The 14759-nt window shown below is 36.6% G+C and overlaps 1 protein-coding gene across 1 annotated transcript; it reads left to right on the top strand.

Annotated features, from left to right (window-relative positions):
• The first annotated feature begins 288 nt into the window (after positions 1-288).
• On the top strand, positions 289-13820 carry LOC149414191 (uncharacterized). Its single transcript, XM_089644070.1, has 2 exons — positions 289-507; positions 8737-13820. The coding sequence occupies exon 2, from the start codon at positions 8785-8787 to the stop codon at positions 13813-13815; it is 5031 nt and encodes a 1676-aa protein (XP_089500196.1). The 5' UTR covers positions 289-507; positions 8737-8784; the 3' UTR covers positions 13816-13820.
• Positions 13821-14759: the final 939 nt, after the last annotated feature.

Consider the following 14759-nt stretch of genomic DNA (forward strand, 5'->3'; position numbering starts at 1 on the left):
GGGAAGGTTAGTCTAAATATTACGAAATAAAACATTATTGAAAATGGAAAAAGTACTGCCCCGCTCGTCGATAGCTGTTGTGCCTGTTTTAACCGGTATTTTGCAGTTTTGCTTATTTTTTCAAGGTTGAAGTACCGAATTTCTCGAATCTGGGGAGTTTTTAAGAAATCTGAGAGTTTTGGCGAAAAAGCTGGGGAGATTTATTTTTTCGGCATACCATCACTGATACTGAAAAAACTTATTAATACGCGTCCTCTTCTATTTGTCCTGGTCACTCGTGGCCAGTGGGTGAAGCTATCTACAACTTACCAGTCAGATTTCATCAGTTCATTTTATCAATTAATATTAGAATCATTAATAACGTTATTTGTGAATACTTATATAAAGATTTCATTGCTTCGTTGTTGACCGGTTGATTTTTTGTGAAGTTCGTTTAGTTAAAATCTAATCTGGACTAAAAGAAGGAGCAAGCACAGAAGCAACCAACCGCCGCGCCGTTATCTATAGGTAAGCATATCACAAGTTAATAATTAATCTAATTATTAAGTACTTATTTAACCAGGTCATTACTTAAGCGGAAGCTACAAGCCAAAAATGTGTATATTCTTGGTATACCTTATATTGTAGGTAATAGGCATTAAAATCGTTTGACAAACGGAGTCTAGAAAAGTTCGATTTCAAGCAAAAATCTGGTTTTTAGTTATTTTGTAAATAATTTTATAAGAAAGCAAAAAAGTTAATCAAGTGAAACTGTCACAGATAATCTTAGCTATAATGCTGTATTTTTTAAAAGTGGTTTCCTTTACGCGTTCATACATTTCTATTGAAAAAATATTTTAGTAGCTTGCATTTATATTTTTCATTGAGAAATTTATTATTTTATTTGTATTCTACTCAAGCGAAACGATAGGAAAACCTTCAATTTATCTAAAGTACATTTTTTGGTATTCATAATGTACACCAATTCGTTACAAAGATTAATCAAAATAGTGAATTGGCATTTAGCTTCGCCTTAACCACTAACCAATCGGAAATAACACATTTTTACCGCTGTGTGTGTTGCTTTTTTTTTAAAATGCGATTGTCCAAAGAATGAGTGACGTTCTATCTTCTCCGCTTACCCCTTCGGGAAACGGCGTGATGGTTAGTTAGTTAGTTTAGTTTAGCGACCAGTAAAAAAGTTTTTTACTACCTACAATAAATCTGTTTTTATTAATGGATTATTTAAAAATACATTTGATTTGGTTTTACTGAAGATTGAATCTTCCTCCCCAGAACCAAATCCCGATTGGATAGGACCGACATTTATTTCGTATATTAACTGCTGCGGTGTCATTCAACATACATTCGCGTGTGTATGCCACCCAAATAGAATGTTTTATCATCGACCTGTCTGCCGAGTTTCAGCTCGATCAGATATCGGGTTAATTTTCACTTTGATTTGCATTCATACACTAGTGACATATATTTAAACTATATATATACTACTTACTAGATATATTTAAAACACGGTTGATTTCAAATTAGAATAAGTCAAAAAACCTCTAACAATAGCATCTGATATTTTAATTCGGCGATTTCTTTGCGGGATGTTTATAGTCAGTAACCTGCGTCATTCCTATTTATGGAAGAAGCCGAAGTGTTGATATAATAATGCGTTACATATAGGGCTGCCACCTTTCAAAAACAGTAGACCCGGAGATTTTAGAAATATAGTTTTTTTATTAAAAATATTTCGATTAATAATATTTGTGGGTACACTTCTTGTGCCGCTAGTGTTCCGATTTCACGTGGATTAATTTTCTGATAAATATCATTCGGCAGATTCATAAATTGTCATGTAATAAAATGAAGACATGAAAGTTGAATATTGAAATGGTGGGAGTGTCATGTAATGGCCGAGTTGACATAGCGTTTGGGTCCCACCCAGGCGTAGTGTGTTCAATTCCTTGGCTGGCTAAGTCCTCCATCACAACACAAGCAACTTTTTCAGCTTACTGTGGTGGTAGTAGGAGATTTTCAAATATTGTCAGGTTATTCGTGACCCGGAATTATCATATGTTGCTCTTTATCTCTTTCTCTTATCTACACATAATCCTTTCTTTAAATTCAGCTACACTGGGCCGGTTCTGAAATACGAAATTTACCTTCCACATTCCTTTTAACGAAATTGTAAGAAAATCGTCAAATATTTTTTTTTAATGTTTACACGACAAGGTTTTTCTATGCAAAGCATAAAGGATAACAAATAATGATTTTTTGCTTATAATGATAAGCAATAATTATTATCCTGAAACACCCAAACAAATTGAAAAAATCCACTTTGTATGCCCTATTCGAGTGCTGATAGCCGGAGAGGCGGTTCCTTGGTACGTGCATTTGTGCATTGCACTGCTTGTCTTCAATCTCCACATAACAAATTACAACGACATCTGTGCCCCAGTGATCGATGTAAGAAATTCGTAATTCCCGTCAGGTCATTATTTGAGCTATCTTCTAGTAAAAAAATCCCGCGCAAGATCAAGCGCATAAATAAACCACTGGTCGTGCATACCCCGATATGCACAGAACCAACTTTTACCATACTACTAAAACAGCATCGGGCGGTATCGAGACAGCCCAAAGTAGCCGAAACGGTGACATGAGCGAGACAGATTACACTCTTAACGTCAAATTACGTGTTAGAGCAGTGCAGATACATAACCCATTCCGTGCATTATCGAAGTTCTTTGACGGCGAGTGAATTTTGCATCAGTTTGATCATGCGTAATCCAATGCGTTTGGAATGGATTCGCTTAGAAATACTAATGTTCAATGTTAACGCAACAACATTAACACATTGGAACTCGTTCGCGGTGAAATCAAACGGTTTCGCTATATTTTCAACGATGAATTGAGTGTCCTTTATTTTCGAGATAATTTTGTATTATTTAATCAGTTATTTTACAAATATAACTTAGAAGATAGAATGAATTGCAGTAGGTGTTCCCATTCATTAATTTGCTCCACCTAAATAACAGACTAGGTACATTTTTAAAGTGAAATGCACTGCTGGTAATTACAGTCACGGGCCGCGTCTGGATAGCCCCCATTCAAATCTCTGGCAAAACCGTAACTCTATTTGGATTCCTGGACATGTTGGCATCGTGCCTGATATTGCGGATTCCTTGGGAAAATAAGGAGTATCCAATCCTTTGTTGCCCTCGTAAACCACATTCCCCTATCTGTCGATTTTTCCATCCGTAATGTTTGGTCAGAGTATTGGCACATTGCTAGTCAACCCAAGGGAGCCTGCTATGCCTCAACACAAAGGACTATCCCATCAAACCGTGGTTTCAACAACTCCTCCATTTCTCCATAATTAAAATTTCCTCACTTATTCGACTGAGGATTGGACATTGTTCCGTTCCTTCTCATCTTTATAAACTTCACGTGCTTGACTCCCCAGATTGTACATTCTGTTCTCTACAAATGGGAATTTTAGATCACATATTTTTTGGTTGTCCCTCTTCTTTCAAGCCTTATCCTTATCAGTAATGTAAACAAAATTAATATATAAATTCGCTTTGTTATTATCATAATTATTCTTCATAATTTGAAATGAGTGTTTGAATGATGAAAGCCAGAAACAAAATGAAATATATATTTCACCATTAAATTGATATAATATATCCCGCACCACCTAGTAGGAGGTTTAGTATTATTTAACAATGCCTTTCCTACAAAAATTAACGTGGTGGTTTTCAGGTGAATAGTATTAGTATCTCAAAGCCTGAACAGTTTTTGATTGTCGTAGACGGAAGTGGTGCCCTCTGTTATTTAAAAAAAAATTGTTTTCAAACAACACCCAAAAGCCAAAAAGTAAATGAACAGTACTTGCATTTCTCGGTTTCAAAAACGTAAACAATTTCCCAACCCATTTTCCGACCTATTTTGTCATCTTTTTCTAAAATTTCTTTTTAAATCTTAGATTACAAAAATGATCCAATTTAAGATTAAAAATACCCCATATATAGAATGTATTTCTTTATTTTGGCTTTCACCCATTAGGGGTGATATTGGCCATACACAATTAACATTTTTCTTATTAATAAATAATACACGACCCATTTTCCGATTTATTTTCCAAAAAAAATTCGGACCTAAAATGACATATTTTCCAATTTTTCGGGAAATTTTTTTTTTCAGAAAAATAAAAATTTCCCAACACGGCGAATTTCACATAAAATAATTTCCACAATTTCCGGACCCGCTTTCTGCCCGATTTCCCGAACAATTTTCTCATTTAAACTGTCCGTTCTTACAATTTTAAGATTTTTTTTTTCGATAATTTATATATTTGTAATCTTCACACAATATCGAAAAAAGTCTTCAGAAAATATAATAACGTTTTCCTTGGATCCTGAAGTATTGAGGTACACCACTAGTGGCCATGAATTTGTATGAAAGGTTAGAATTATTTCTTACTTGTAGAATTATATAAGTTAGGTACATCTTTACCCATTCCAATAATTTACCCTCTACGAGAAAAATTCTACGGTTTACTTTGTCAAATAATGCTTTTAATGAGTCGACTTGGGATTTATTTTCAAGTGAACATTATATAATATGTTCGAATAAAGAAAGTTTTGTTAGAGTCGATCTGCCCGGCATGAACTTCAACTTTCGTCGTTAGCCGCCTCGCTGTCAGTTGCGTGCTATCGTATTTTCTACAAAACCTTCAAATATGTAGATTTGTAAGAATACAGGCATTACTGCATCCGATAAACAATTTATCGCTGTTCCCAGGAATGCTGTACTTGGTAAAAAATGGTGAGATGTGATTCAAAATTGGGTTCTGTCTTGTAATTCCGCAAGATATTGCTGCAAATATCACTTTGATGTTAGTACGACAGTTTAATTTAAGTTATCTGTTAGATATTTGCTGGAAATGTTACATAATAACTATAAGTCACATAACTTGTTGAGATGTATTATATAATGGTGTCTTGATAACCGCTTGCAACTTAACATAAGCAAATGTCAAATAATGAGGTTTTATCGAATAAAGAATCCAATTTTTGTTTTTATTATTCCATTTACAATATGTCGTTAGTATCTGTCTCGGAAATTAATGACTTGGGTATTTGGTTTGACACGAAACTTAACTTTATCAAGCATATTGAAATAATAACAAATAAAGCTTTGAAAATGTTGGGATTTATTTTAAGGGTATCTAGTGATTTCAATAATGTCAATACTGTAAACACATTATATATTTCACTAATAAGGAGTCATGTAGAATACAATTCCACGGTTTGGTCCCCAAATTATGAGGTTCATTCACATGCGACATTCAATCCAAAATATTTTTTTTGAGATTTGTAAATTTTAAAACGGGCATTTCTAGAGAATGCCATAATTACGATAACGTACTTTGTTAATTAAATTTAATAAAATTATCTGATCATAGAATCATTTCCTATTTAACCTGTTTGTATAAAATCATTAATTCAATGTTTGATACCCCTGATTTATTATATGTAATCTCTTTTCATACTCCAAGCAGGTCGGTTACAAGACAGTACCTACCATATTATTGTAGCAATTCTATATAAACGTCCCAATATCACACTCCTATGCGACGGATTCAACAGCTAGGAAACAAATACTCCGATGTTGTTGATATATTTAGTACATCAATTTCAATATATAAGCATACCCTATTGAAGTTTTTCATCAAGTAGGGGAACATTTTGATAAAGCTATTTAAATTGACTTACACATTAACAGTAGTTGGCTGAAAGAAAAAAATTGTTTTGGATTTTTTATTTTTATATTTTGTACCTACATACTGTGTGGATCAAATTCAACAATATTTTTATTCATATAGATATATATTAGTGTGCAAGTGTTTTAAACAGTCATCTCCTGCAATATTTACAAGTATACTTTCGTAAATAATGTAATAATATTATTGCATTATACTGTTGTTATTTTTTAAATATAATATCAACATATCAGAATCAACTATTGGTAGGTTGTCGGACTGTGCTTGAATATATCCGATTACGGACATGCTATATAGTTTTTTGAAATAGATTTTGTATATTACGGACACGAAATATACATTTACCTAATTTGAGTTAAAACTTTAAAATGATCGTTAAAACTTTAAAATGATCGTTAAAACTTTAAAATGATCGTTAAAACTAAAAAGACAACCGTTCGTACACAGACAGCAAGCAAAACCACACAAAACTGTTCAGCCTATAGAACCTCTCCCTCTTGTTGGCAAAGTATGCATGTAACAGAAAGAGATGCACCATAAACAAAGGGTTCCGTACAGTCGACGTCAGAGTTCTTTCGACCAATCATGAAGCGTTATTATACGAGTATTATGGCCTTTTAACCATTTTTAAGAACGATTAATTAATTTTAAGGGGGTATTTCACTATGTCGGGCTAAATATCTGACTAGCTATCCGTTGGCTGGATTTAAAGATCAGAATAACTTCGTTATTCAACGGCGACCGTTTCACCATTGTTTCGAACTTTCGGATAGATAACACTCGAAATAGTCTGGCAACATCGCAAAATGTTTGCAGTTACTCCATCTACTGCCACGGCTGTCATGCGTCACAGTCCGCACACCGCGAAGTGTGCATTTTTTTGGTTATGTTATGTTGATTATCAGGTCATTTTAGATAGATTCGTGTCGAATTAATACATTGTTTCTTATTTTGAACACAATCAAATAATTCAGGATGGATCATACAAGCATTCAAATTCATTCTACAAAATTCGACTCACTTCTCAGCTGTTAAACTCGGAATGTTTTGACGCCATCTTTGATTCGAGGAATAGCGCCTAACGTGAAGTTCGAACACTGATTAGTCAAATCTAACTTTAACCCGAGCGTTAGCGTTATTCAGATATAGTGAAAACGAAAAAATGACTAATCCGCGGATAAGTGCTTGGTCAGAACATAATCAGAGATAGTGAAATACCCCCTTAGTATTAAAATATACAAATATAAATATATTCAGAATCAGTAGGTACTTGTTGATCCACAAGACCATATTTTTTATAAGTTTTAATATTTTTCATGCAACTTCCCTATAGTGTTAAAGGGGGCAGTGTTCGTTATCAAAAGAAGATTTTAGAAGAATAGCTGACACTTTTACGATCTCTGTTCGACGAAAAATACAAAGCGGGAGTCCCTTTCAGAAAAGTAACTAAAATTAGGTATTTAAATATTCCACGTCAATAGGGATAGTCTCGATTCTCGACAAATCAGTTCCAGTTTTTAAAATCGCAATTATAATTATTTCCTGTTAAAAATATTATGTAGGTAGGTACTTCACCGCTTGTGTGAATTCTTTAAAAACACTTTCAATTTTGAAAATGGTGAGACTTAAGGCGATGCACTACGTCGTGTAATATTTTAAATTGAGCCGCTATCAATAACAACCCTTACGTAGATGGCGATAAGGTTTAAATTCCCGCTTAGCACCATCCCCCTGTTTTGATTTATGCAAGAAAAAAACATGGCCAAAAAGTGCCTTTTATTTTATTTTGTGGATGTTCAGGCATAAATATTAAATTTTTTTTCGATCATTTTATAAATAACTTAATTTGCCACATTATACAATAAAATCATAACCGAAAGTGGGTTCGTAAGTAGGAGATTTTCAACTTTAAAGCAGTTTTCATAGGCCTTTACATTATTTTTTTCTGGGCTTATAAAAAGACTTATCTAAAAAATACTTATCTAAAAAATACTTGATTATTTCAAAGGCCAAGATGTATTCTACTCGCAGTATATAATTAAAGCATCTGAAACATTCCTAGGCGATCAAATTTTCAAACCAAAAACACATGATTTTGCATTACTACGCATGGCATCGCCTTAAATTAAAAGCAAATCCTAGTTCTAGAGTTCATTGAACCGTAGTTACAGACACAGACCACACACATCAGAAATTAGTATTTTGAATAATTACTGCATATTTTTAAAATGATAAAAATCCTCATTGATTTTAAAGAGTACCTACCATAGACTAATATTATAATACATCAATGGTACCTCCATTTTTTTATTATTGTCATCTCTAAATCTATCTGCGCTATCCGCGTCTGTCTATTTGTGCGCTTAGTTCTTCTAAACTACGCAACGGATTTTGATAGGGTTTTCACCATCATTTAGAGAATTTCTTCCGGAGGGTTTATATAATATGCATGTATTATATTTATCATCGCAAATAAAGAATTATTTACAACTGATAAAAAAATGTAAATTGAAGTCAAATCGAGTAAATGTTCACCTAACTGACCACACCCAATTTAAGTCCTAACGCTACCCAAACAAACTGCAACGCTTGCAATCAAATGTAGGTATAGACCAAAACTAAACTAATGTGGATATTGACTATGTCCCAGGTTATGTAGCAGGTTAGGTTAGATTTAAAAGAGGCACACTGATCTGTATTTTTGGCAATCAATTAAGTAATAAAATAACTAGTGGCGAGGTTGTCACAAAACACAGCTAAAGTAAATTAATTATAACTTTATTTTACCTACCATTAGACCCACACAATAACACGTGTGCTCAGTGTATTGCTGTGCATGTACTCTTGTATGGATAAATCCTTAGTAGGATGGTAGGTATGAGGAATTACATATTTTGCTCACTGTCTGTCTGTCTGTCCATTAGTAAATACAAAACCAACTCTGACTATTGTTTACCATCTTGCAGAATCCATCTCCGGAATATCCATTATATTACATCTTACGACTCCTCAACATGCTGAAACACCAAAACTTGGTTTACAGTTCCCCCAACTGGCGAGAAATCCTCAAAAAATTTCGTCCCATTGAAAACAACAGAGATAAAATGGCGATGGAGCCCTATCCCAATGAACAATTGTTGTCCAACTTCGCGAAGCTGGCCTACACCGATTGTAAGAAGAAGCTAGAACTGACTGGAGATTGGTGCCTGCTCACCACGGCAGAAAACGGCTCTTTCACGGGTAAACTCTTCAACGGATACTTCGGATGTGCGTTTTGGAGCCCGTCGCTGCAGCAAATCGTCATATCCCATCGAGGGACAGTACTCAGTGAGTTGGGGGCTGTCTGGGTCGACCTGAAAGGCGTATATTGTAACCTCTACACGAATCATATGTGTTCCGCAATCACGTTTGCTGATGAGGTTAAGGAAGAAATTCTAAAAATTAATAAAGAAAACCCCTGCCACCTCGTTTTGTCCTTTAGTGGACACTCGTTGGGGGCCTGGCTGGCAGGGGTTACCACATTGACCGTTAAATACCTGAAGAGGGAAGGTAAAGGCTTCTGTAAAATCAATAGCGACGAAGAAGGCCTCCATGCGCACACGCTGGCCTTGGAGAGTCCGGGGGTTGAAGACTTTTTAATAAAGATACGAAGAGATTTTGACGACCGCTACAACCCTTCCATGTTCATCGAGGAATTAGATATTACCAACATCTTATCCGATCCTAATATGGTAAACAGCACTGGCTTTCATGTGGGAGACATACAACACATCCCAATGAAAGATTTTGATCTCTCCAGTGACTCGAAGAAGGCCACGTTGTTTTACAATGTGGACGCCCATGCTTTAGATCCCTTAATCAAAGCCATCGGTGACGGGAGGACGAGATTTGTAGTAGAGAATTGGCCACAAGGACTTGCTGAGAGAAGAACTTACCAAGAGTTGATGAAACAAAAAGAAACGAAGGACGGAACTGACCCATCTTCCAAAAATTACAGATACAATATTTGGTTTGGAAACACTTGTCATCTGGGAGTATTTTCTACAGAGGAGTTGAATTTTGTTAAAAATATGAGTTTTTTTAAAAGCCATATGATTGAATTGTCGGAAATTAAAAAATTTCAGTCTTCCCTAAATCTTGACAAACTAGATTTCCCAGTTATTGAGATTAATGTAAGAAGAAAAACGATTACTTGTGATTCAAAGGAGGTATTGGTGAAAATGATTAAACAAACTAAACAATTGTTTCGCTTGTTACCTGCAGAGATAATGGAGGCTGTGGGGAAACAGAACAGGAGTGTAAAATCGGCCCCCTTGTATTTGACTGGCCAGGCCTACCTCCGTACATTGCCCAATATCCTGGACTGCGAAGACACCTTGGAGTTGAATTCATTCTTAGAAAATTCCGAACAACGTGTTTTACAAATTATGACAAATGATTCCAAATTTGAAGCTGCCAGAATAAACAATATCTTGCTTAAGACCAAAATCACAGATTTTAATCAAATATATTTGAAAGATGACAACTGTCACACATCACTTAGTTGGGATAATCTGACTGATATAGCTAAGAAAATAGATATTAAAGCCTTAAACAAGAAGAGTATTACTATTAATAACCTACTCGTTCTTGAGTTCGCTTCTCCAACTGATAATTCACTCCCGAACGATCTATTCAAAAAACTTTTAACAAATTTAGTTGAATGCAGTCGTAAGAAGCTCGTCATCATTCTACCGCAAAATAATAATTATCAACTATTGGAGGATTTCACTTTGATCGTTAAAACTAAATATTTTAAAAATTTTGAATTGAGTGACCTGGTTCCTACATCTAGAGAAGAAATTTTTACAAGAAATACAATAGTATTAGGGGGAGAAACACTGAGCCTGTTGACATTACTGGGAGATGAATGTAAATCCAACGATAAACTGGTTCAAAAGAAAATCAATGATTTGATTTCACCCATTTTGAAGAACATCATGACAGACCACCAGTATATAACTAACATCCCGAATAATCTACCGAAGCTTTGTGATTTAGATACATTCTACTCAAAAGTGAACAAGCTTGTGGACAAAGCGAAGCTTACTGCACTACTGGAGAGGAGCGGGGCCGATGGACCACTGCTGGTGATCAACGATCCAGAGCAGCTCAGCCAGGACTACTGGGGGGAGGGGGCGGAGCCTGCGCGGAGGAGTATCTTCATCTCTAAAGAAGATGATCGGGACCTGTTTCTGGAAAAGTGTCGGAAGGAGTCAGCTAGAGTAATCTACTGGCTTCATTTATGCGAAGAAGGCCTCTTCCTGAGGGAAGTGTACAATAGCGGCCTCTACATGCCCAGAAAATACAACACTCGTTTTGTCATTAAATCCATGGAAGAATTTGTTCGCTATAACGGAAATAAGGATGTTTTTATATTCAACGATGTGAAAGATAAATTAACACTTATTAGTTCCTTCAAATTATCCAAGGAAGCTGAGGAACTATTTGTCTCGAGAGATCACTTTAAAATTCAAAATCATTCACATGAATTGAATATCGGAAATAATAATATGGAGGAATCGTTCAACAAACATTATTTTAAAAAGCTGGAGATTAGCGGCAGCGCGTGTCTGGTCTGGCAATACTCCCACGGCTCTCTGAAAGGCCTACGTCCCTTCATAACCAGGGATAACAGCGACCCAATCGAGGAAGTTGACTTCAGCAAATCAAGGAAGAGGCTGACCATCATTGCAGCTGATCCAGGAATAGGAAAATCCACCAGCGTGACGCGGATATCAGAGCTCATCAAAGGCTCTTGGGTACTGAGAATCGATCACCACAACTTGACTTCCGCTTTCACCAAACTATCGAAACTTAGCTTGCAATCGGTTACAAAGTGTTTGATTTGTGCTTCGGGTTTACCTACTGATGATGATTTTCTCCACAGAATTTTGCAGCATTGCCTCGAGTCGGATCGTTCGATGCAGATTTGTATTGTAGTGGATGCGTTTGATGAAATAACTGAAGAAAATACCAAAGTCAAAATTTTAGAGGTTTTGAAATATTTAAAAAACACCACAAATTGTAAAACAATAGTCACCACAAGGGCGCACTCGCAAGAATGGCTTGAAAATGAACTGTCAGAATTTTCTGCAGAAATTGAAAAAATTACAGAAACAGAACAGGATGATTATATGATGAATTCCTGGCTTCCTCACCTGGCCTTGGAACTCTCAGAGCACGGAGAGTCGGGGAAGAGGGGACTGCGCCAGTTTGCCGGAGATCTGAGGAAGGAGGTGGAGGGAGTGCTACGTAAAGATGTGTCCAGATTTATGGGCATCCCGCTGCAGATCCGTATGCTGGCGGAAGTGTTCCTCCAGCAGGCCATACGGTCTGTGATGTCTCCTGAACAAGCACAGAAGTTATGCAAAATCACCAATCTGCATGACTTGTATAAACAGTTTATTGAAGTTAAGAAATCGATATACTTAGAGCAAAAATATAATTTCATTAAACGTCTTCCACCTTCCTTTCGAAATAATATGGTCACAGACATAATGAAAAAGCATTGTGTCCAGGCTTTCCAGTCCCTTAACCCAAAGTTCGCCGCAGAATATTTCCCAAACATAATTATATCCGACGAACAAAAGAAAGACATAAGTGGACTAGGGCTGATTCGGGCTAATATTGATGGAACCTTTTCTTTCATTCACCGCACATTTGAAGAGTACTTTTGCGCAGATTTCTTTGTCCAATGGCTTGGAAAGAATCCGGAAAAAAAAAGCAATAAACTAATCAAAGTCGTTAAAAGTGAGTTGTGTGTTTTATTGCTCAAACCAGAGTATTATTTTATCAGAAAGTTTATAGAAACACAACTTGAAAAGTCACCACCACAGAGCGACGTACTGGAAAACAATCCGATGTTGTACCAACACTGGTCTGAACATCGTCTACTATTCTTTCATGATTGTGTTAAAACTCCATTGCATATAGCAGCTGAAGAACAGAATTTACACACATTTGCAGTCCTCCTGAGTGGCCCGAGCAGTAGGAAATCTGAGGAAGCCTACATCCAATTTATAGCAGCGAGAGACAAGGCCGGAAGGACCGCTCTGAACATAGCATTGAAGAATGAGACTCACAATATAGTAAAAATAATTAAGGAAAATTTGGAGAGCTGTTCGTATGAATTTCAACTTAAACTTATGCTTGCTTCTTTCTTAGACATGAACGACGAAAATAAAGAATTATCTGGAAAATATTGTTCAAGCATCCCGCCGTTGACTAATGCAAGCAAGGCCTCTATGAGAACTGAACAGGTTAGAAAAGAAATCACTTCATTTATGGCAGCAGTGAGAGATAAAGACTACAGGACCGTGCAAAAGATCTTAAGTGGCATTGAAAGTAATACTGAGCGCACTCACTTATTAATTGCCATTGATAAACGGGGCGATACTTCCATCAATCTCGTAGCAATTGAAAGTGATTGGAGGTTTAAATTATTTGCTGAACAAGGAGTTTGTATGTCCTTTGATAAATCTGAAATGAATCCCTTGCACCGTGCAGCAAGGGCAGGAAACATTGGTATTGTGAAATATTTACTAAATCCCTCGAAAAATACCTTTGAGGAACTAAAAAACCCCACAATGTTTGAACGATTAACAGCATTGAATTTTGTTACGAGAATATTCAACAATGGTAATCAAACTGATGAAGGGGAAGTCGCATTTCCATATGCTGGAATTTACCAAATGTTTTGTTCTATCAAAACTAAGAATGGTTTGACCGCCCTGATGTTAGCTGCGCATGGAGGGCACTATAAGATAGTATCCGTACTGTTAGAGAAAGGTGCAGACATCCACACAAGGGATAATGACGGCTGGTCTGCATTAATACACGCTGCAAGTGAAGGGCATCTAGAGGTCGTTGAACATCTACTGTTGAAAGGAGCAGACATGCACACAACAAATAATAATGGCTCGACTGCATTAAAGATAGCTGGAAATAATGGCCATCTAGAGGTCGTTGAACATCTACTGTTGACAGGAGGTATCGAGGGGTGATGATGGCTGGTCTGCATTAGTAAACGCTGCAAGTAATGGACATCTAGAGGTCGTTGAACATCTACTGTTGAAAGGAGCAGACATCCACTCAGCGAATGATACAGGCTCGACTGCATTAATGGCAGCTGCAAATAATGGCCATCTCGAGTTCGTTAAAATCCTACTGTTGAAAGGAGCAGACATCCACACAAGGGGTGATGATGGCTGGTCTGCATTAATAAACGCTGCAAGTAAAGGACATCTAGAGGTCGTTGAACATCTACTGTTGAAAGGAGCAGACATGCACACAACAAATAATAATGGCTCGACTGCATTAAAGATAGCTGGAAATAATGGCCATCTAGAGGTCGTTGAACATCTACTGTTGACAGGAGGTATCGAGGGGTGATGATGGCTGGTCTGCATTAGTAAACGCTGCAAGTAATGGACATCTAGAGGTCGTTGAACATCTACTGTTGAAAGGAGCAGACATCCACTCAGCGAATGATACAGGCTCGACTGCATTAATGGCAGCTGCAAATAATGGCCATCTCGAGTTCGTTAAAATTCTACTGTTGAAAGGAGCAGACATCCACACAAGGGGTGATGATGGCTGGTCTGCATTAATAAACGCTGCAAGTAAAGGACATCTAGAGGTCGTTGAACATCTACTGTTGAAAGGAGCAGACATCCACACAACAAATAATAATGGCTCGACTGCATTAAAGCTAGCTGGAAATAATGGCCATCTAGATGTCGTTGAACATCTACTGTTGACAGGAGGTATCAAGGGGTGATGACGGCTGGTCTGCATTAGTAAACGCTGCAAGTAATGGACATCTAGAGTTCGTTGAACATCTACTGTTGAAAGGAGCAGACATCCACTCAGCGAATAATACAGGCTCGACTGCATTAATGGCAGCTGCAAGTGATGACCATCTCGAGGTCGTTAAAATCCTACCGTT

The sequence above is a fragment of the Hesperophylax consimilis genome, chromosome 20, assembly GCF_061612785.1.
Source record: "Hesperophylax consimilis isolate HC1 chromosome 20, BYU_Hcon_1.0, whole genome shotgun sequence".
Classification (NCBI taxonomy): Eukaryota; Metazoa; Arthropoda; class Insecta; order Trichoptera; family Limnephilidae; genus Hesperophylax; species Hesperophylax consimilis.